We start from the raw sequence: 23,924 nt of genomic DNA, 5'->3' as shown, positions 1-23,924 counted from the left end.
CTTGTGTTCTAAGTTCTAAGATCTTGGACCTCCCAACTCTTAATATTCTAAGACCTAAGATTCCTTCTAGGTCTGACCTGACCTTGGATACTGTGATATTAGGTTTTAAGATGCCCTCTCCAAGGTTTAAGGTTCCAGCTTCAAAAGTCTCTTTGGGGTCCAGCATCCACAGTGTGGGAATATTATGTGTGGGTGTGATTAGAGACCATGGGACTTGTGTCCCTTCACCTTTCAATCCCCCTGCAGATCCCACCTCCTCTCCCCACTGTGCCCTAGATAGGATTCCAAGCAGTAATGTTTATATAGAGTAAAAAGACTTTATTAAGAAGGCTTTGAAGTCAAAAAATAAAACTCTTGATACAATTTTCTTAACCGTCAAGTCAGCTCAGCAAATATATAATCAGTACTTTAGCTGTGTAAGGTTAAAGGTCCGTTATTTTTTTTAAAATAAAATATATTTTAGTTCTTAAAATTTATTCAATAAAGTACATATTTTCCTATAAATTCCCTACATATACACAAGGTAAAAAATAAAAAAATAAAACTAAAAAAATAATAAAAACTTAAAGACATAATCAGCAAAAGGAGAAATTTTTTTCTTTTTAAAAAAAGGTAGGTTTCTTCTGTTCGTGACATGACAGTTCTGTCCCCTCCCCACCCCAAGTGGCCCCCCCCTCCCGCCCAGGTGTGGTCTGTACTGCCTCCCCGCCCCCTGCTGTCCGATTGGTCGAGGTTCCATCCTGGCTAACTCCCCCTCCTCCCCCGCCCAGTGGCACCGGAACCTTCCTCCTTCTCCTCCTCCTCTCCTTCCCCCCTCCCCTTCCCTCCCCGGGGCCAGCTGGGGCCTCGTCCCGGCTTTGCCCAGGGACCCCCCAAATTGAAAGCCCTTCCTTAAAAAAGAAAGAAGGAAGACGATGTTCTCCGCAGGCAGGTGGGCAGCCCGGCGGAGGGAGCCCTTGGCCCTCCGAGGAGAGACTGAAAAGCCTAGCAAAGAATGCTCCGTACAAACCCCCCCCACCCCCGAAGGTTTAGAAATATAAAAAAGACAACCCTTGTGTGTTCTAAATAAAAAGTGCCATTGGACCTCTTCTCTCTGTTTATTTTAACTTTTCAACTGAATACTGTTATTTGGAAATAACTGTAGGACAGCCAGTCTGCCTAGTGCCGGCAGCTTCCACACCTGGGGTCCAAGTTAAAGCTATTCTGTAAACATTGGAGGTTTGTTTTTTCTCTGGTTTTCTATTCCCCCCTTCTTCCCCACCCCGAGCCCGATTCACATACCTCCCCGGTTCCCCCTGACCAGCTCTCCCTCCCCCCCCCCCCCCCCCCCCCCCCCCCCCCCCCCCCCCCCCCCCCCCCCCCCCCCCCCCCCCCCCCCCCCGGCCCCGGCCCCCCTCCCCCAAATCTCCTCTCCCCTCCCCCCATCCCTCCTCCTCCTCCTCCCCCTGGGAGTCGTGTTTTTTAAATAAAAAAGGTCGGAGCGGACAGGGGGTTCTTAAAAAGGGGCGCTTGGGGGAAGGCAGGGGGGGGGGAGGAGGAGCGGCGGGCGGGGAGGTTCCCCCTTTCTCCTCTCATCTAAGCCGGCCCCTCCGCCCTCCCCTCCCGTCCCCCCCTCCCCGCTGAAGGGCGGGGGGCAGCTAGGAAAAGATATGAATGGCCTGGGTGGCTGGGGTATGGCAGGCAGGGCACTCGGGCTCAGCCTTCCCGCAGATCCGGACAGCGCACTCCATGCAGAAGAGGTTGTGGCCGCAGGGGACTAAGGCGGCGATGACTTCGCTCTCGTAGCACACCATGCAGTCCCGGGAGGCCTTGCGGGCGCCCTCGGAGCTGCTGGAGTCTGTGGGAGAGCCCGACGCTGCTGACACGCTGCCCGGCAGGGAGGATGACGAAGATGACGAGTAGCCGGTGCTGTTGGAGAAGGACGAGAGCGAGCCCTGCGGCCCCGGGAGCCAGGAGAGGGCGCTGACGGGCTCGCTGGGGATGCGCCGGGCCAGCGGGTGCTCCAGGCTGATGCCCCCCGGCTCGGGCAGCGTGGGCGAGTGGCGGGGGGTGGCGGCCCCGCTGAGCCCGCTGTTCCTCCGCTGGGGGCAGCCCGGCACCGAAGGGCAGCCTCCGAAGGCCTGCAGGGGGTTGGTGCGCTCAAAGGGGGACCAGATGGTAGCTGGCGTGGTCAGGTCGAGGGCCAGGAAGTCAAAGCCAAAGTCACAGTCCTCGGAGCCCAGCGGCGGGGCGGGCGGGGCCCCGGACTGATTGTCGCCCCCGAAGCCGAAGCCGCCGCCTCCCCCGGGGCCGGGCCCTGGCCCGTAAGGGCTGGTGGGGCCCGGCTCGGCCGCGGGAGCCCGGCTGCCGTAGAAGGCCTCGGCGGGGGCCAGGCTGTCCGCGCGCAGGCCCGCCGAGGGCCGCCGGGCCGGATTGGGGGCCTTGGCCCAGAGCCCAGCGGGCCCCCCCAGCAGGTCGAGGCAGACATCGGTGCCGTTGGAGTGAAAGTCGTTCTCTGCGCCAGCGTCGATGAAGGAGCCCGTGCGCATGGTGATGTGGGCCTCGATCTCCTCGCGGGCGCGGTCCACGTTCTCTGGCATGCCCGTCACCTCAAACACGGGCTCCTTGTCCCGGCTCGGGGTCACGATGTACGTGTGGGTCTGCTGCTGGATCCGCTTGATGGTGGCTCCCTTGGGCCCCACCACCAGCCCCACCACCCGGTAGGGCACACGGACCTGGATGGTGGTCTGCCCCGGGAGGTTGGGGGGCCCTTGCACGGCCCCCGTCAGGCCGTTCACCTTGTTGCGGGTGGCTCGGATCATGGAGAAGTGCTCGGCTGCCGACAGGATCTCCCGCTTAGCCATCTCCACGTCCTCTTTGCGCCCGGTCACGATGAAGATGGGCTCCTCCCCCCGCACGGGGGTCTTGATGTACGTGTTGGTCTTGGCTCGAAGCGCCTTGATCTTGCATCCTGGTGGGAGAGGAAAAAGAATGATCGGACTCCCGCTCCTGCAACATCTCAGCCAGCCCCTCACCGAGCTCGGGCTTTGCGGAGTACAGCCTCCGCCCTGCCCCCCTCCCCACCCCCCAAAGAGGAGCCTCGGAACCCTGCAAAGTGGATCTGGAGCCAGACCCTTCCCCTCCCTGGGCCCCCACATCAGCGAGGGCACCACAAATGGGCACCGCAGGGGAGGTGCTTAAGGAGTACCTGCAGACTGGTAGAAGGGGAGTCCAAAGTAAGCACTACCTACTTGGCCACACACGGTAAGTGATTAATAATTGTTTACAGACTCACTGGCTATCATTTGTATTAGGGGAAGTCCTCTGACGCCAAATGAAACCGTACCCATTTGGGCACACAATAGATGATTAATAAATGCTTACTATCATTTGTAGAACTGACTCCAAATTAGGTACTATCTATACTATACCATGCTGGCTCTTGAAGTCATAACCAGTAGGCAGCAGAACACCCCAAGGTTCACACTCTTCACGGACTAAAATAATCTTAAACCCTCATCGAAAAATCACCTCTCACAGGAGTGCCTCCAAGAACCTCCTAACTGGTCTTTCTTCCATTCTCTTGTCTTCCTGACATCACCACTGTGATCACTCACCTACTTATTGCTTACAAGCTCAAGTCCAGATTTCCCAACCCAGGAGTGAAGTCTGGCTCTGACCCACCTATCCAGACTTAGGTTATTTATTACCCTTTGCACAATCTATGTTGCAGCCCATTTGCTGATCCCCAAATTCAGCAGTGCATCTCTTACCTATACCTTTTTGCACAGGCATTTCCCTCATGTCTAGAAAATGACTCCCCACCTGTTGGAATCTCCTTAGCTTATTTCAAGACAACTTGGGTCCTTCTGGGAAGCCTTTCCTGAGTTAGCTTTTTGACCTGGAGCCAGGAAGACTCTGCCGCAGACAATTACTAGTTGTTTGATCCTGGATAAGTCCCTTAGCCACTGCCTGACTCAGTTTCCCCATCTCTAAAATGAGGATAACAGGAACTCCTAGGTCACAAGGTTGTCCCATTAAAATATAAATATTAATGCACTTTGCTAATCTTAAAGTACTACAGAAATGCTGCTAGTATTATTTTTCCAAGCCATTTTATCTCCTCTTTCATGCTAAATTCCATTTATGTTTTTAAATGTCACATACCTCCTAGAAGAATGTAGCAATAACTGACACATATATAGTGCTTTAAGGTCCACAAAGGCTTTCCCTACATGGTTATCTGATCTTCACAATTATGAGGCAGTGGGATTATCTCAATTTTACAGATGGGGAAACTGAAGCTCATTAAGGTTAAATGACTTGCCCAGGATCACACAGCCAGAAAATATCAAGAGTAGGCAACTAATCTAAGCTAATTTGATGACAGGGACAAGGCTCAATTCATGATGCCAGGCTTTCTCCGTGAATTCAGGGAGTGATTTTCAGAAGGCTTTCATATCCCTAGCTCCCAAGTACAACAGCTAAACAAGGGTTTTTAAATTAAGTATCTGATCCAACTTTACTCATTTACAGATGAGGAAACTGAGCTACAGAGGGCTGAACCCAAGCCCCAGGTCACAGAAGCGACCTAGTCAGGAGTAGAACTTAGCATACCTTGGATTCCAATTCAAATTTCAAATCCTGGCTATCCCTGTTTATGGGACCCTGGGATCTCCTCTCTGGGCCTGTTTCCTCATCTGCAAAATGAGGGACGGGGTTGAGTTAGATGATAGCCAAGTTTTACATACCACTGTAAGGGTTATGAGGCCTTTTATCCAGATTATCTGACACACAGGAGGCCTCTGGCATCCTGAGCAAATCACATAACTTTCTCAGTGATCAACCAGAAACATACCCCTGTGAGCTCCATGTTGTGAAACCACAAATTAACAAGTCTATGTTGCATTGTTGCCTGTTCCTCATTTCCCTCTTACATTTTAATCCAGTTTGGGTTACAGTTCCCAGTTCTGCAAGCCTCCCAGACCCAGGGGAGCCTGACACTTCTGCTCTATGCAATTCTCTAAGACTGAGGATTACCCAGAAAGTACTGACCACTACTGACTGGTAGAAAATTGTCTCCCCTAGGAATTTCTCCTATTAATGAAATCACAGGCCCCCAAAATCAAATATTTGAACCCCTACTACCCAAGCCTAAAAGCTAAGCATTAGAGACAGATTTAGTCCCATTTTACAAATGAAGAGGCCCAGAGAGACATCAAATAATTTCTGCAAGGCTATACTACACATGTGATAAAGCAGTATTAAAATCCAGGTCTTTCAAACCCAAAGTCCAATAAACTATCAAGCCTTAGGTAGGCCTTTTCTAGCGCTGCCATTCTCCCTAGTTCTGACACCTAAGAGCCCTCCCAGCTCTGACATTTTGAGTTCTGTGGTCCCTTCCAGATGAGATCCTACGTTCTAAAGGCTCTCCCAACCTTGACATCCTATGTTCTGAGGGCCCTTCCAGCTCTGACATGGTGTTCACAGAATATCTGAGCCATTGGAATAGATCTCAATCACAACTTAAGTCTAACCCATAAACTGACAAGTTTCTGGAGAAACATCCAGAAGGCCACCAGGAAGGAAGAACACCCCCACCTCTCTAAACAGCCTAATGTGCAGTTGGGCAACTAATTGTCAGGAAGCTCTTCCAGATATAAAATCTCAGTTTATCTCTTTGTCACATCCATTTACCTGCAATTTTTACATTTTTTACACATCCATTACCAACAATTCTGCTCTGAGGCCAAATAGTCTAATCCCTCCATATGAAGGCCCTTCAAAAACTTCAAGAGACAGCTTTCATGGTAACCCTGAGTCTTGTCTTTTCCAAGCAAATCATTCTGTTTCTTCAAATGACTTAAATCCCATGCACTCCAGTTCTTTTACCATCATGGTTGCCCTTTTCTGGATACTCTCCAGCTGATCAATGTCTTTCACCCACAGTGTCTAGAACTGACCTCGATCGTTCAGATGAGGTCTGACATACATAGAAAGCAGTGGAACTATCACTTCTCTCCCATCCCAAGTTCGGTTGTTCTTAATTATATTTGGTTTTGGCTTTGGCATCACACCCCTGCTGACTTAAATAATGAGTTTTAAGTCCACTAAGGCCACCAGATCTTTTTCAGAACTGCTGTCTAATGGTTTTCCACATCTTCTTAGGGCCCTCCCAACTCTGACAAGCTTAGGGCCCTTTCAGCTCTGACATGTTCTAAGGGCCTGCTCATTTTGACACACTGTGTTTTCTATGGCCCAAGGCTCATGCTATTAATAGGCTGTCAGTCAACAAACATCTATTAAGTGTTTACTGTGCCCCAGGCATCGTGCTACATCCTGGGGTTACAAAAGTTACAAAAATGCACAATCTCTGCCCTCAAGGAGTTCATATTCTACTGAGAATAGCATGTAAACAATTACACACACACACACACACACACACAATACATAGACAGGATATACTGTAAATAATCAGAGGGAAAGCAGTAATGGTGTATATATGGAGGGGAAAGGAAAGAAGGAGGGGAGGAAGGTCTCGAGGGGGCCTAGAAAAAGTCTCTCCCCAAAAAAGTTTGAGCTGAGTCTTGGAGAAAGCTAGGGGGCAGTGTGAGGGGGCAAGCATTCTAGGAATGGGGCAGAATGAGGAGACAGAGGGGTCTTGTTCCAGAGACAGTATCAGTGGATTGTGACATATAAGGAGAGGAGCAAAGAGTGAGATTGGAAGAATAAAGGAATAGGTTGTGAGGGCTTCCAGCGTGACACAGAGGTTTTGATCCTGGAGGTAATAGGGAACCACCAGAGCTTACTGATTTGGGGTGATAGTGTGATACGTGATTGAAGAAAGTTACTGTGATAGCTGAGGGAAATGACTTTTAACAGATTGGAATAGGGAGAGACACGAGACAAATACCAACCAGAAGGCCACAGCACTCAGGGTGATAGGGGCCTGTCCTAGAATGGCAGCTACGGGAATGAAGAGAAGTGATCTTCAAAAAGGGTAGAGACAAGCCTGGATATGAGTGGTGAGAGCAGTGGAGAACAATACTCCCAGTTGTGAGCCTGATAATGCCCCCGACGGTAATAGAAAAACTAGGAAAGAAGGAAGAGTTTGAGAGAAGAGGATGAGTTGTAGCTGGTTCGAATGTCTGAGGTATATACAGAGGCAGCTGATGGGATGTGAGCAAGAGAGGGGGCAAGGCTGGATACAGACATCTGGAAATCAGCTGGTTCCATGGAAGCTGATGGCACCAACTGAAGAGGAGACCTGGAAGTCAGCCAATTAGTGAGCAGACCTGGGGGAAGACCAGCTGGAGACTGAGAGAAATGAGTCAGACACAAAGGAGAGCTTAGGTGAGTGATCCAGAAAAGGGCCATCTCAGCAGCAGACTCTAGAAAGATGCACGTTGGAGGAAAAAAAAAAAAACCATGGGATTATTTGGCCATTGCTTGATACTTTGATGAGGAGAGGCTGGCAGGCAGATGACAAAGAATTAAGCAATGAGGAAGGAAAAAGGAAAAGGAGACACAAGATAACTTTCTCAAAGAGTCTGGCAGAGGAGGGGAAGAGAAATATAGAACCTGGCTAGTGGGCAAGGCTGAAGGGAGGATTAGGGTTTATTTAAGCATTAAGGGAAACAGGTACATTAATAGCAATAAATAGAAACCAGGAGTTAAGCGCAATGGAAGATTAGAGAGAAATGCTAGAGGAGAGAGGGTACAGATAGTGTGCTGGAGAGGAGAGGATGAGATCATTAGTATGTGAGAGGGGACAGACTTAGCAGAGAGGTGGCCCATCTTCACATGAGAAGGAAGGAAAGGAGATGGGGCAGAAGACATTGGGAAAGGACCTCAGACCTCCTAAGGGCTTCAGGTTTTTTTCAGTGAAATATGAAGTAAAGTCCCCAACTAAATCCTGTATTTTGAGTGTTTCTTTCAGGAGATATTCTTGATTCAGTGTTCACAGTATTAAATACCCCCCATCTTCAGCACCAAACCCTGCATCTGCCCCAATGAGAGTGGGGTGGAGGATGGAAGTAATGCTACTTTGCATCTAGCTTCCCAGGGTTGTTATAAGGATCAAATAAAAGAATATTATGTAGTGATTTACAAAGGTTAGCAGTATATAAATGCTAGCTATTTTATTATTGTTGTTGTTGTTAGTCACCTGACTTGGGATAAATCCTCTAAATCAGTTTCCTCATCTATAAACGATGATAAAGACACTTGCCTTACCTGCCTCAACTGGGTTTGTTATGGGGAAAAAAAGGCTATCTGTACCTCCTTAAGGCTAGAGAAGGAGAAAAGAATTAGAAGCCACTGAATTAATGGAATTCCTTCTGATTTTTGTTTTGATGATCATGTCTCCAGAGCTGGAAGGGAGATTCATCTAGCTCATCTACCTCTTGGGGAACTAAGACCAAGACAGGTAATGGCTTGCTTAAAGCTGCAAAGAGCATAAAGATCCATAAAATGGATTTGAATTCCAGTCATCTGAAGCCAGAATCAGTTCCCTTTCCACTGGGCCACACTGCCTCCTTGCTCAAGCAGCAGAAACAGCACAAGCATAGGGTCCAGTGGGGAATTCTGCCTCTGGAACAACCGGACCCTTCCTAGCACTAAATTCATGAGAACTTAGAAGATCACTCACAACTTCATGCAAGTGTGCTCAGTCAAGGGTGGAGGAGGGGGAAGCCCACTTATTGGCCATCAGTTTCCATCTCTAACATGGGGATGCGAACACCATGATTTATTTGACAACACTACAGTGACCGGCACATGAGGGGACGAGGGCTGCACTTGGAATGTCATTGGTTAAGGGAATGCCCTTGCTGAGGCACCTTCTCCACAACTTAAGAGAGCCTCAGAGTATTGACTCTGACTCGGGGTTAAGAAATTTACCCAGGTCACACAGCCACCATGTTGCTACAGATGAGCCTTGAAGCTCCAGGGCTTCCTGGCTGATTCTGCCTCTTGTGCAAGGGCTTCCCAAACTCCGGGGCTTCCTAACACTTCCAGCATATCAAATCTGGCTCGGCATTCAAGCTCTTAATACCCTCTAGACACCTCCAAGTCTTCTCTGCACTCCTTCCACCCCGCATCCAAGCATTCTGACCCTAGCCTCTTGGCTTCCTTCTCCCATTAGTCCTCATCTGCAGCCTCTGGGCATTTTTTCCTGTTGTCCCTCATGACTCCTCACCTCCATCTCCCAGCTTCCTTCAAGCCTAATCTATAATATCCTTCCTTCTTCAGGAAGCTTTCCCCAGTCCCTCTTGGGAGGGGGACTCTCTGTGGAATATTTCCAACTTACCCTGCAAATAGCTCAGAAAGCAAATAAAATATGTCTTCCCCATTACAGTGGGCGCTTCTCGAGGGCAGGGACTGCCTTTTGTCTGTCTTTGTAACCTCAGTGCTTTGGTACATAGTAGGTGCTAGGACAAGTCACTTCCCTTCTATGGGACTCGGTCTCCCCAATTGTAAAATGAGGAGGCTGAACTCACTGGCGTCTGAGATTCCTTCCCATTCTGCAACTTTCTTGTGTGATAAAGGCAAGCAAAGTAGCCAGCTGCAGTGGGTCAGGGTCAGGCAAGGGCTGCTGGGAAGAGGGAGGCTCTCTCTGCCGGGTAGTGGCTTCCTCCCCTGGAACACACTGTCTCCGATGGTCACAGGGGCCTCCTCCCCCAATTTTCAACAGAGAAAAGGACCCAGAGAAAGAAGCATCATGGTTCAGAACAAGGCCTGACTCCAAAGTCAGGGGAACTGCTTCAAGTCCCTTCAGACCTTATTTCCTTTCCTTGTAAAATAACAGGGTTGGACTAGACAGCCTGAGTCCCTCCCCACCCTCTCACACTGCAGAGGGGAGGCTCCATCCCAGATATCAGCTGGAAGGGGACAGGAGGAGGCACCTAGCCTGGGGGTGTCCCACAAAACCCAAGCAGGCCAGCTCTCAGACCCCCCAAAACCCTTCACAAGGATTGGAGTCTGACGAGGGCTGGAACCCCGCGCACGAAGCAGCCCAGAGCCGCGGGACTGAGAATTTGCCTGGAATCCCAGCTTTGCAACTTAGTAGCAGTGTGACCTCAAGAGAAAGTTACTTAATACCTCAGGCCCAAAGGGGAGGGTCGGATCAGACTGGCTCTAAGGTCATTTTCAGTAAATACCTTATCTAAATTTTGCCTGGAGGCAAAACTAGGAGTATCTGGGAGTGTGGGCGGAAGGTTTAGGGGGAAAGCTTGGGGAAGCTTCCGAACACTTATCTCAGTGAAAATGGGCTGCCTTGGGGTAATTATTGCAACTATTTCACTGACTTAAGGTGAGAACTGAAGGAGACTGAGACAGACAGAAACACTGACAAAAAGGAGACAGACCGTCAGACAAACAGGAGGGAGGAGAGAAACAGGAAAGGACACAGACAGACAGATAGACAGAGAAGGAGGAGGAGGGAGATGAGACACAGAAAGAATGTATGTATGTGTGAGAAGTGCTCAAAAAGAGCTACGTATTTGTTAGAAAGGTAGTGAGTTTCTCATCACTAAGTAGAAGGCCTCTTGATGAGAGAGGGGCCCCCAGGTAGCCAGCCATCCAGGTCGTTCCCCATCTTTGCCCTGCTCTCTGTTCCCAATGACCAACCCTGGCTGGGCCATCACACCCTGGCCTGCCCAATTCTGGTCTTTTCCACTCAGGGTTTCCCAGAAACAGGCACAGCAGAGTGTGCGTGGCGGGGGGCAAGGCTTGAGGACTGGGAATAATTAATTTTCAGTACACTCAAAAAGTACGTGTGCCCTGGGGCAAGGCACTTTATTACTCTGTGCCTCAGTTTCCTCCCCAGTAAAAAGGAGATAAAGTATCCAGAGCTACGAAAAGGACCGTCAATGATAGAAGTGAAAAGCTGGCAAACCTTAGGTAAGTTACAGAAATTCCAGCTATTATTACCTCCTTTGTAAAAGGGATAATCCTATCCCTGATACCTAGTTCCCCTGAGGGGATCAGGAGGCTCTCATTAGAATTCTAATCTACCCAAAATTCAGCAGGAGAGAAGTTGGAATGAGTATTTGACTAAGTCACAAGACCAGCATCTAAGTGATTTTAGGCTAATCGCTTCCACCCTGCAAACCTTATTTTCCACATCGATAAACTGAGGAGTGGAGGGAGAAGGACCTTGACCTAGATGACCTTTAAGATCCCCTTTCACTTCCAGATTCCATAATCACATCTTGCTGATACCTCAGTGGGTCACCTAGTATTTATTTAAAGCTTACTGTGCATCAGGCACTTTGTTAAACACAAAGAATGGCCAAAACTGGGTGTCTGCTCTCAAGCAATCATAGGCCAATTAACTAGACTAATAACTGAGCACTGGGAACTGGGGAACCAGCAAAGGCCTCCTGAAGCATGAGGCACTGAGCCCAGAAAGCCAAGAGGTAAAAGACAGAGAGGGAGAGCATTCCCAAGCATGGGTCCAGTCAGGACAAAGTCTTGGAGAGATGAATGATATAGCTGAATCCTAGAACCCAGCCTATAGGAGGGGAGTAAATTCTATGACTAGAAAGGTAGGAAGAGACCTGGTTATGTACTTTTAAATACTAAACAGAAGACTCTAAAATTGATACTAAGGTAACAGACATTGGATTTAACTGATTAGAGGGAAACGATACCATCAGTTCTGTACTTTAGGAAAATAATATTCTAGGACTTAACACAGTACATAGTCATGTGTTTCAATAAACACTTACTGATTGAGTGAAAACTTCTCTGTTTGGCATTCGAGGCCTTCCACACCCTGATCTGGCCCTTGTTCTCCATCAGAGCCTTCATCTCTGTGCTGCCAACAAACTGGTCTGGATTCTAGTCCACAAACACAACTTCGGCCTTGCCTTGCTAAACCTGATCCCATTCTCATCTTCAAAGTCCTCATCCCTCAAGAAACCTTTCACTCTTTGATTGGAACTATAAACAACCTATTTTGTCTTGTACACAGGCCTAGGCAAGAGAGTCTAAAGCAGAGAAGAGAAAGGGAACTTCTCATGTGGAGCTGGCTGACAAGGTAGGAAGGGGGCAGTTAGTTCTGAGCTTTAAACGTCAAGTTAAGTTTCTATTTGATTCTGAGGATAAAGAACCACTGGAGAATTAATAAAGTTATAACTTTTTTGGTGGCTGTGTAGTGGACAAACTGAAATAGGGGGAGACTTAAGACTGAGACCCTTCAGGCAGCTACTAAACAAGCAGACAAGGGAAAGACCGACACAAACTGATGCAAAGTGAAGTGAGCAGAGCCTGGAGAACATTGTACACAATAACAGCAACATCACATGATAAAATGCCTGTAGCTCTTCTCAACAACACAACAATCCAAGGTAATTCCGAAAGACTGGTGATGAAAAAAGCTGTCTATCTCCAAAGAACTGGTGGAATCTGAATGCAGATGGAAGCACAGTATTTTCACTTTTTTTTTTTTCATTTCTTCTTGATCTGTTTTCTTTCACACATTACTGATATGAAAACACTTTGCATGTTTGCAGATCTATAACATATACATTATATATATTTATATCAAATTGCTTACTGTCTTATTAGGGAGTGACAATTTAGAACTCAAAAATATTTTTCAAATGTTAAAAATTGTTTTTACATGTAATTGGGAAAAATTTAAAAATCTTTTGAATATGGAAAAAGAGATAGTCCAGATGAGAGGTAATAAAGGACTGAAACTAGGATGGTAGTAGTGTGAAGTTGTAAAGGAGGGAGGAGGTATAGAGGCGGGGTGGGGTAAAAATATGGCAACTGCCAGATTCATGGTGAGGACAAATGAGGAGTCATCCAGGATGGATAAAAGAGGACCCTGAGGCTGCAGATGTGTGAGGAGAATTCAGAAAAGGGCAGGGTTTGCTTATCCTGGCAGATGTTGAATAGGAGATGCCCCTAGGACACACATCTAACGACAGGGACAAGAGCTGGGCAAGGCGCAGCTGGATGGAGAGTTGAACCCATGGGAAATGGTCATGTAAGAATGAAGAAATGGAGATGAGGATATGGGCCTGGAGGGACACCCCAAACCAGGAAGCGTGCAATCAAGTGGCCAAGATGGAATGGTGAGAACTGAGGGAGAATGTCACAAGAAATCAGAAGGGCAGGGTACACCCACAGTGGTACTATTAGTTGCCTGAGCCCAAGGAGGACTTAAGGCGTAGGTTGGAACTAGAGCAGAACTGACTTTGAGGGACAGCAGGACAGATAGAGTGGGGCAAGAACACTGCAAGGGGGAGGATGTGCAGCCCCCCACACCAGTAGAGAAATCTATAGTGGAATGGTCATCTAAAACTGACATTCCCTCCCCAAACAGTTCCCATTTCTAGAGCACTCTAATTCCCTCTCTTCATGACTATTCTGTGACTATCCAGGAAACTGAGTCTAGGAGAAATGACTTGGCTAATAAGTGCCAGGAAGGAGCTTCTGAATCCAGGTCTTTAAGAATTTCCCTTACCCAATAGAGGCTCCCTCTAGGTAGCCAAGATCTCCCCAGACACTCCAATCTCTCAAAGACCTCCTCCTACAGTGCTTCACCTTAGGACAGCAGCCTCCAGAAGAGGCTTTTAAGGACAGCTAGAGGAAGAAGGACCACAGGAGAGCTTAAAGCAGTCAGTCCCATCCATTTCACCTGGGAAGATTAGCTAAATTGCCAGTGACCACCTAGGCAATAAATAACCAAAGCAGGATTTGAATGCAGAACCTTACTCCAAAGCCACTGTTCTTTTCCACAGTAACTGCTGTCTGGAGCGCCTGTGACTTGGAAATCTGGCCCTTTGCCTCCTCCCCCAGTGCCCCTCTCTCCCTCAGACACTCCCTCAGCTCAGTAGCAAATAATAACAGCTTTTGTTTCTCCAAGCTCTTCCCAGCTGACAGAGCACTTTCCTCCTGACAGCCTTGGGAGACAAGTAGCACAGGAATTATTATCTCTATGGTACAGATGAGGAGACTGAAGTCCAGAGGAGGGGGGATTTGGCCAAAGTCACACAGCTAAGTGGTAGAGAGGTGATCTGAACTCAGTGCTCTAGGAGCAGATGAAAGGAAATTGTCCCCAGCTTTGAAGGGGTGCAGGTTTGGAACAGGGAGCAAAGGGAACAGCTTTAACATCTATAGTTTTTAAGGTTTTCAGAGCACTCTATGGACATAGCAGAGTTCCTAATCCCTTTTCTGTGGCCTCCACATCTATGATATCGAACAAAAATATAGGATATAGGGTAATCAATTATTTTGAAAGCAAGATGTCACTTTCAAGGAATCCCTGAAAATCTATCCAGAGATCCCAAGTTAAGGAGTGCTGTTGTCACCGACGTGCTATTATGATCCCCACTGGATAAATGAAGAAACCGAGTCTCAAGAGTTAGCCAATGAGTGTCAGTTTGGGATCTAGTCTCCTGGTCTTCCCAACTCCAAGCCTACCATTTAGCCTACAAGATCCCACCACACTGGCCTTTCCAAAAAGAAGGCCAAGGCAGCTTTTTCTGATGAACAAGGCCCAACAAGGCCCAGACTTGAGATCTTCTGATAGAAATGAAAGGTCTGGGGCAAGAGCCTATAGCCCAGCTGAGAGTCAGTCCACGGGCTTCAATTGGACTCCACACTACCTGCAAGGGCAGAAAACAACTTGCCTTCTACTCTCTCTATCAAGTCATCATTCCCTCCAATAATACTTGAGTGACCTTTCCCATTTTACAGAGGCAGTAGAAACTCTAGTGCTCTCCTGCATGGTCATTTGACAGCTAGGAAGTTTGAACCCCCATCCTTTGATGGCTAGCCCCATGACCTTACATCTTCTGGGCATTACGTTGTTTGGTCCTCCAACAATTTTTAATTTGTGGATTTGTGGGCAAGCCCATAGAATCATGGGATTTAGGGCTGGCTGGCAGGAACCTTCAGATAAGGAAACAGAAGGACATCATTCAAGGTCGCTGAGCAGGTTAACAGGGGAACTATGAATGGAACCCAGGACTTTTTCCAAGAAATACCCAGGATTCCTGAAATCCTCTGAGGGAATTAACCGTGGGGATAGGCTCCTGATTAGGCCAGGTGGGCCCAGATTCAACAGGGAGCCAAGAGGGCATCGATTGCTAAGCCCCTAACAAAAGAACTGCCCACATTTCCCACATCTATGGGATGTATGTGGTCTGCTCTATGTGTACTGTTACATTTGATTTTATACATGGCATCAGGAGGTAAGCGATAGAAGGATGAATATTCCTATTTTAGAGATGAGGAAACCAAGCCCAACATGACTGGGATTCAGGACATCTGTAAATCTCTTCTTCCCATCTTCTCCAAGTGTCCCCTAGGTATGAGCTGGACCAGGGCTCCCATTTGGTCTGTGCCTATCACCTGTTACTCTGCTCCAGTTCCCTCAAATGCAAGCTCCTCAAGCCATCTTTGCCTCTGTCTTTTCCACAAAACTACCAACACCTTTCTCTCTCCAGGGCGCGCATTTCATGGGTCTCCCACTCCAGCCTTTCTGCATGAGTAGCTAGAATCACCATCTTTATTACACTTCAGCCAAGCCAGTGTATATACAGTTTTTGTGTATATATATACAGTTTTTCCCACCTCCGGTCCTTTGCCCAGTTTGATAAGTTCCCTTTGGAGATGCTCCCCCATCCTCCAAGGCCCAGACACTCCCTCTAACAAGAAAATCCAGGAAGCCCAGTGAGTAGTCTTCCTTCTGCCATTCTAACACCTTTGAGTTCTCAGAGAGTCTCTGATGTATGGGTATCTGGGTGCAGCATCCCTCCTAAAGTGAGCACTTAATACTTTTATTGATGGGTGAATCTTCTGTAAGTGTGGCTTTAGTACAACTGGCCCCTATTCCAAAATCAACACCAGCTCCTTTTAGCCCATTAAACCCCAAAAGGTGAAATTCTCTTGGAACAAATTTGCAAATTTAGCCTAACTCCTTCTCCCAGAGAAGAAACTGAGGCACATAAAGGGGACAGGCATTACTCCTTGTCCAAGGTAGCACAGTTAATGGCAGAAGTGATTTAGAGTTTAGGTTTCCTGCTTCCTCCTTCTGAAGCCAATTCAACCTGACTAACACTAATTTATTAAGCAGTTACCATGCTAAGAAAGTTAAAGGAGAATCCATCCCTGTTCCCAAGGAGCTTCCATTCCAGGATAGGTCACATAAACAAGTATATACATGACATGGGAGAGCCCTGGCTGCACTAAGGGAACCAAAGAAGGCTTTCCTGAGCTGAGCTTTGAAAGAAGTAAACAAGCATGTATTAAGTACCTAGTGTGTGCACCTGTAAAATGAGCTGGAGAGAGCGATGGCAAATCACTCCAGTATCTTTGCCAAGAAACCCCCAAATGTCAGATGTCACTGAAACAAATGAACAAGTATGCTCTTATTGTACTAACCTCTTTATAAATACTTCATGTGAGCCCAACAAGCAGCCTGTTAAGGTAGATGCTATTATTACCCCCATTTTACAGATGAAGAAACAGAGGCAGAGGGAGGTGATCTGATCTACCTAGAAGTCAGTGTCGGACTTTTTGACTAAATTTGAGCTCTGGAGCCGATGCTCTAACCACGGAATCACCCAGGTGCCTTTGAAGGAAGTTAGGGATTCTCAAAGGTAGAAGAGTAAGGAGTGAGTACATCCCAAGACAGCCTGTGCCAAGGAGCAGCTTCAGTCAACTCCTTACTGGCACCCTCCTTATTCTCCCCCATCTACTTGCTGCTTCCCCCTACTTAGCTAGATCACCCTCCTATCCCTACACACCCCAGCCCAGACTCAGTGCAGCCACAATGCCTCTTGAGACACAAGCCTCTTCCAGAACTACCCTACCCTGCTTCAAGCGCAGTTCTCCCTCCTCCTGGCTAAGAGATCTCTGCTCCTGTTAGCATGTCTGGACTTTTAGTCTCCTGTTTTCAGGGGTAACCAATATGCACAAATGGCCTTCTGGATGCAACTGTACAAAGTGGCGTCCTGTGCTAGGAGCTAAGAGGGGGAAAAAGGCCCAAAGCTGGCTGAAAGGAAAGCAGAGTAGTACAGATGAGGTTTAAATCCCACCTTTGTCACTCATTCCCAAACTTCCCAAACTCTATTCCCTTCTCTTACCAGCCTGTGTATACATTTGGAGTCTGATCCCAGACCTGTGCCAGATCCCCCCTGAGCCAGTCTTGCCCTCAAGGAGCAGCATGGCATAGCAGAAGTACAGTTGTGGAAAGTTTTAATTTATTTATGCATTTTGGGGGATGGGGGGGAATCAGTAAATTACTATGTGATCTTTGGTTAAAAAAAAAAAAAAAAAAATCACTTCTCTTTTAAGACTCCTTAACTGTAAAATGGAACTAACTTTTACCCGACAAGGAGTGTTCTTTGCCTTCTCTGGGCCTCAGTTTACTCACTTGCAAAATGTGGGAGAGGGCTCTTAAGGTCCCTTTCCCAGATCTGACTTCACCTCAGACTTACTGGTCCTAGGTAATATGTCCCCGCATCTCTGAATTGGAGCTGGCGCAAATGAAATCATGTATGGGGAGGGTTTCTCAAACCTTAAAAGCCCCAAACAGATGAAATGTTATTATACATTAAAGTGTGAGAAGCTGATGAGGATCCAAGGGAGAGAAATACCAGGAAGTTATTGGGCAAAATTCAGTTTTTTTCAAATCCCAGTTTCCTCTACAGTAAAAGAGGATTAACTTTATCTCCTTTGGGAGTGGTTGCCCAGAGATTCAAAGGAGATACCAGTAAGGAAACTGTTTTGCAAACCTGAAAGTTGCACACAAAGTCTGCTACTGCAATTATACAGATTAGGGAGGCAGTATCTACAGGGAATTCCCAATATACCTAGGCTGCAAGCCTGGAAGCTGAAATCACCAGGGACTTCCTGGGGGAGGTGGCACTGAAGCAGGGTCAGAATTTGGGGAAAGGAGGGGGAAGAGGAAGGATGTTCTGGTGGAATTCTGCCCTATGAAAAGCAGTAAACTTTGTGGGGGGGAGGAGGGGCTTTCATCACAGGTAGGGAAACATGTTATCCCTGACTGTTTTCTTGGGGCTCCCATTAGAACAAATGGACTTTAAGAGGAGTACCTGGAAGAAGCTGGGGAGAAGAGGAAAGGCTCAAAGCAAAGGGTACTCTACAAACAAGGTGGGCCCCAGTCCCTCCCCTGAATCTCACAATTGCCTCTCCTCTGTCAAGAATAACTCTTTCAAGGTCACTTTCCTCACCACTGCCTTGGGAAGGAACGAAAAGTTCTTCTCCTCCTACCTCAGAGGGAAATAGGTTCAAAAAAGGGGGCATTTTCTTAAGGTGCAAGAACTAGAGGCTGGATCTATGCTGCCTGTTTTGGGGACATCTCCTCCAGGTCCTTCCAAAAATTAGAATCCTGAGGTTCCTCCCTCTGCTTCAGCCACCAGGAGTCCTTAAATTCCACCTCTCTCCAAATAATCAAATGGGACAATATTTGTAGAATTTGCCTGGCACGCAGTAAGTGTTTAATAAATGTTTAGTCTCTTCCCTCCACTTCAAAGCCTAGCTCAACAGTGGCTCTTGTAGGAAGACTTCCCTGATTCCCACCATTCTTCAGATAGCTTTCACTCCTGAGGATGGGGAATCTCCCAAGATAAGCCTTCCCTAGAGAAGTAGGGAGCTGAGCTAGGCCTGAAAAAAAATCCAAGGATTTCCAGAAGGGAGAGGGCATTCTAGGCCAGGAGAGAAGGGGGAGTTCAAAGTGAAGGGGAAGGAGGAGGAGAACAAAGGCCTGTGTGAGTCTCTTACACCCGTGGGTGGCACATTCTCCCGAGGCTTTCCCCAGGCTGGGACAGGGGAAAGGTCCAAGGTCAGAGAGCCCCCATCTCCTCCTCCTCCCCCGCACTTGGGGCTCTGCACTGACTGCACCTCACATTTAGACAGTATTTTAAGGTTTGCAAAGGATCCTACAAAAACCTGGTGGGACGGGTGCTGTCAACTAATGCTCATTCTTACAGAACACCCTTTCTCTGGGCAAAAGTTAGTTCCATTTAACAGATAAGGAAATTGAGCCACTAAAGTGATTTTTACCAAATATTGAGTAGTAAATTGGGGTAGTAAAGACAGGCCTAGAACTGACTCCTCCCCCCCCCCCAAAAAAAAAAAAAAACTTTCCACACCCGTAACTTCTGGCTCAGTGGGAGCCTGGCACTCTGGGGACAAGTCTGGAATCAAGACTTCAAATGTGTACTTGGATGGTACAAGGGGGAACAGAGAATTTGGGAAAAGGGGACCCAACACCCTGACCTTACCGAGGCCCCTGACCTTTCATGAAGAAATCTTCCTGCTTAGAGTGAGCAGGACATCCCCCAGAATATTACCCTAAAATATTCTGGGACCCTAGCTGTGAACTACCCTTGGTCCCCCCACCTTACTATTTGGGGAACTCCCCTCTGAACCCATGCTATCTACAATGCCCATGTGAACCCCAGATTCCCAGGGAGAGGTGACTTCATCCTTCCTAAGGTGGAGCCCATGAATATCCTTGGGATTGGGACCCATGGGGAGCAGACTTGGTAAGCTCATTATTTCTGTACCTAACAGAAGTGTTTCTCCAAATCTTGTCCATAAAAAGAATTAATAAATTCTTGGTTGACTGATGTTATAAATTGTGCCTGTTTTGTGATGAAACTGAGGAGAACTGGCTATTGCTGAAGTACGGGTGGGGACTCCTTCAAGAAAGAAACAAAGCTTTTCTTTAGGGAATCTTTCCTGTAAATCTCGGCAACAGGACAGCCCTGCTCTCAGCATCAAAAGATCTGTGTTCAAATTATGTCTCAAGTGATTTACTGCCTTTTGGAAATTGTGCCTCAGTTTCTTCAACATAAAATTGGGTTAATAATCCTTGCATTATCCATCCTGGACCCTCCTCAGGGTTGTGTGGAAAGTGCTTTTTATAAAGTAAAACACAGAAGGGGAATAGATTGTTTACTTTTTGTATAAAACCCAGATTTTCATAGAAAAAGTTTGCCTTTTGCTCAAAGTGGGAGTCATATTGCTCCTAAAAACAGACAGAGGGAGGAAGAAGTCTGGGAAACAAAGGTGAGGGGAAGAGGGGGCAGAGTTTATAGAAGTCTAGGCTTCGGCTACAACAGGGATGTCCATCAGCTTCTAGATACCAGAGACCTTGGGACTAGAGGACAAGAGAACTCAAGGTCTGCTCCCAGATTTATTGGGATTCCTCGAGTGATTTTGGACAAATTCCCAAGATAGATAGGGAAATGAGGCTTAAATAAAAGTTATTTGCCCAAGGTCATCGAGAGAATCGCTAGCAATGGGTATGGCTGGTCTTGGATTTGAATTCATGCTTGGACCCTGCCAGACCCTAGCCAGCGCTGGCCCTGAAAACAAACTGGAGTCAGAAGACCCAGTTCATCGTATGCTGATGCTTATGACCTATGTGACCTTGGATAAGTGACTTCATCTCCCCAAAGGGATTAGATGAGATGGCCTCTGAGGGTCTCTTCTGTCTCTGAAAGGGCCTCGATATCCACTACCCACAGGAGGGCCAGAGGCCCAGGGGACCCATCCAAAGTTCCTGATCCTCGGACCTTGGGGCTGCTCAGCAGAAGGGCCCAGATTATTCAGATGGAAGACTCCTCTATGCCCACTAGGGTGGGGTCTCTACTGTGGGCAGGGAAGCTACAAAACACTTCACAGATGAAGGTTTAATCCTCAATATCACCCCCACTTGCCCAGTGACCTTGGCCACGGGGTTACTGAAATCCAAACCAGCAACAAACTAGCCTTAACTGGACCCAGCTGCAGGAGCAACCGTCCCAGTGGGATCCCTGGGACCAGCCCGGGAAGGGTTTACAAAACCATCTCCATACAGGATCTCCTTTAAAGCTCACAACGGGAGGGTCAGATTTTACAGGCAAAAAAACCGAACCCGAGGGAGAAAACCCCACTCGCCCAAGAGCCAGCCCACAGCTAGATCCTCGGGGGGGAAGATGATCCCAATCTTAGCCGTCTCTCCACTGTCTCTCTAGCGGACTCTTATATTGGGAGCAAATTTCAAGGAGAAAAGAAGTCAAACTGGGCCAATTATCAGATATAAAAAAACCACAAAGTAAAACAGGTTCTAGATTGAGAAAAGCAGAGAATCTGGGTTCAAATACAGACTCCATCACTTCCTTTGGGCATCACTTCAACTCTCTTGGTCTCAGTTTCCCGATATGTCAAATGAGGGAGCTGGACTTGAAGATCATTAAAGGCTCTGTGTCCTATCAGCCCATGCGGACTCTAGCCTCACACAGCAATAAATCTCTTCTCACCATAATGCCATGCACAGAGTACAGAGAAATGAGGACTGGGAAAGCTACAATGAAACCAAGGTTACTACTGTCACTCTGGGGGCCAGCTTGACCTCGGGAGTTCTGTCCCAGGCCCGGGATGCCACGATGGAGGGCAGAAAGGCAGTTGGGCGGTCTTTTCCAAGTCCAAAGCTATCGGCCCGGCCCCACCCTGGTTCCCTAACCAGACCCCCTAGCCCCACTCCACCCCCCCCATCACCCCAAGCCACAAAAAAAGAGCTAGGGCGAAGCCGGGCTGGAGGGGGGGAGGTCGCGGGAAGGGAAAAGAGAAAGTTGAGACCGGTAGCCAAGCAGGGCAGGGCTGGGCTGGGCCAGGGCGGACTGGAGCGAGGAAGGAGTGGGGAGGGGGGGAAGTGGGCTGGCTCAGGGCAGCCCAGCCACCAATGGGAAGCCTTGGGCCTGATGTCACCATGCTAATCACAGCATGGTCCTCTAACAAAGGGAACAATAGGGCAGCCAGCCACCCAGGCCCCTCCGACAATAAGAGCCGGCCCCGGCCTTCCAGCCGGGATGGAACGGAGACCACCCCTCCTTCCAGCCCAGCAGGAACTGTCCAAAGCTAGGTGGGGGTGGGTGGGGCACCGCACTCCAGAGACCCACCAGCTCAGCAGAGCAATACGTTTGGGACCACGTACAACCCCAAGTGGAATATCAAATAGGCGTGTAAGAGCTTAACGATCTCTTCAAAAATATCAGCGCGCGGCGCCCCCTCCCCCCAAAACAACACACCCCCTTCATTACGCCCGTAGCATCCCCAGCTGCAGAGCAACATGGGGTCTTTGTGACTGATTCTTTTGCAAAGCGGAAGATGACAACAACCCCCCCATTTCGATCGCTATTTTTTGACAGATCCCAAGGTGGGGGAGAGGGCGGCGCGAGCAGGGGTTCGTTGAAAAAGACCTAAAACTGAACAAAACCTGCCTTTCCTCTCCCCCATCCCCTGGGAGTCCCTTTCCCCAGATCACTAACAAGATCTCAAACTTTGGCCGGTCCCTTAGAGGCAAAGTCCCCGAGCTGGGACCACCCAGCCCCAGGAGACGGGCAAAAGGTGGAGGGGCGCCAGGATCAAGGGCAGGAGGACGGGCTGGGAGGAGCGAGGGTCCCAGCTGTCGGGGAGAGGAGGAGGTTGAGGGTCCCGGGAAGCAGCAGGGGAAGGCTGGGGGCCGACTGGCTGGGGGAGAAGGATTTTTCCAAGTGAAACTCTCCAGGCACTCACTGCACAAAGAGAACCAGAGTGACCCAGATACAGAAAAGGGGCGGGGGATGCACATCTCTCCCGGAGAGTCGAGAGCTCACTCACATCCTACACTGGGGATGCATGTCACGGCAAAGTAACTCTGAGCCACACGACGTCCCCGAGCGCCACTGGGGGGGCTGGCCACGGGCCCCACCTAAGTGTCAGCCCCCTGTCATCTCCAGCCCCCCGGTTCTAAAGGGAGTGTCAGAGCGGCGGCTCGCGGAACTTCCACGCTAGGGGCGTGCGAGCGACTTTGCTCAGTGTCACTTTCCAGAGACTGGGATCCCGGGAGCCGCGGGGGAAGGGGGCGCGGACCCGGGCCGGGGAGGGAATTTACCTTGTCTCCCCACGATCTCGGCGACGTGCTCCGAGCTGGGCACGGGGACACACTCGGTCATGTTGACACTCTTCTTCCGGCTGCCGATCACACTCATCTGCTCCGCCAGGATGGAGTGGTGGCTCAGGTGTGGGTGGTGGTGGAAGTTGCTGAACACATCTGGCGGGGACGTGGTGTTGGAGGCCGGGGGGCTCACGTCCGTGTCCAACATCTGGAGGGCTCCCAGAACGCCCCCCGTCCCGACGGCCACCCCTCCGGGGGCGTCCAGCCCGGGCCCGGTGGCGGGGTCCAGGTCTTCCAGGGCGCCGTCGGCCGCTTCTTCTTCCTCTTCATCGTCCTCCTCCTCCTCCTCCTCCTCCTCCTCGGCGCAGGCCTCGCCGTTCACCCCGCCTTCTTCCTCCTCTTCCTCTTCCTCGTCGTCCTCCTCTTCCTCCAACCCCAAGATGGAGAGCTGGTCCAGGGCGAACCTCAGGGCGGCGGCGGCCGCCTCCTCCTGCTCCGGCGGGGCCGCCCCCTCTGCGCCCTGGTCTGCGATCGGGGGCGGCGGGGGCGGCGGCGGGGTGGGCGGGGGCGGCGGCGGGGGCGCGGGGGGCTGCTGCTGCTGCTGCTGCTGCTGCTGTCCGGGGCCGGGGCTCAGCATCCCCAGGCCGCCGCCGTGGGGCGGTCCCGCCGCCGCCGCCGCCGCCGCCGCCTCCCCTCCCTCGGGCTGGTAGATGGAGCTAGGCATGGCCGGGCGCGGGGAGGGCGGCGGGGAGCCGGGCTTCGCTAGCCCCGGAGCTGCTGCTGCTGCCGCTCCTGCCGCGGCCACTGCTGCTGCTGCAGCGACGGGAGCCGGGCCCTCGGGGGGGAGGCGGCCAGCGGCCCGGGCAGGGCTCGGGGCGCCGATCCTCGCCGCCGCTGCCGCCGCTGCAGCTGCTGCTGCCGCCGCTGCCGCCGCTCCCCGGGCTGCTGCTGCTGCTGCTGCTCCTCCTCCGCCGCCGCCGCCGCCGCCGCCCCCTCCTCCTCCTCCTCCTCCGCCGCCGCCGCCCCCCTCCTC

The 23,924-nt window shown here is 49.6% G+C and overlaps 1 protein-coding gene across 1 annotated transcript; it reads right to left on the bottom strand.

Annotated features, from left to right (window-relative positions):
* Positions 1-1,081: 1,081 nt before the first annotated feature.
* Positions 1,082-23,829, bottom strand: MEX3D (mex-3 RNA binding family member D). The gene is made up of 3 exons (XM_023496832.2): positions 22,889-23,829; positions 1,652-2,950; positions 1,082-1,180 (listed from the first exon to the last, which is right to left on the bottom strand). The coding sequence occupies exons 1-3, from the start codon at positions 23,613-23,615 to the stop codon at positions 1,125-1,127; spliced, it is 2,082 nt and encodes a 693-aa protein (XP_023352600.2). The 5' UTR covers positions 23,616-23,829; the 3' UTR covers positions 1,082-1,124.
* Between the last annotated feature and the right edge of the window lie 95 nt (positions 23,830-23,924).

This window comes from Sarcophilus harrisii, chromosome 1, assembly GCF_902635505.1.
Source record: "Sarcophilus harrisii chromosome 1, mSarHar1.11, whole genome shotgun sequence".
Taxonomy (NCBI): Eukaryota; Metazoa; Chordata; class Mammalia; order Dasyuromorphia; family Dasyuridae; genus Sarcophilus; species Sarcophilus harrisii.
The sequence above is the reverse complement of the archived record's forward strand: the minus strand, read 5'-3'. Positions and strand labels throughout refer to the sequence as shown.

Excerpts from the sequence above, each read along its gene's own strand:
- MEX3D (XM_023496832.2), bottom strand. The coding sequence starts at position 23,615 with ATGCCTAGCTCCATCTACCAGCCCGAGGGAGGGGAGGCGGCGGCGGCG. Across the intron at positions 2,951-22,888 it reads CGAGATCGTGGGGAGACAAG|GATGCAAGATCAAGGCGCTT; the intron begins GTAAATTCCCTC and ends CTCTCCCACCAG. Across the intron at positions 1,181-1,651 it reads CCCAGCCACCCAGGCCATTC|GTGTGGAAGCTGCCGGCACT; the intron begins ATATCTTTTCCT and ends CTTGGACCCCAG.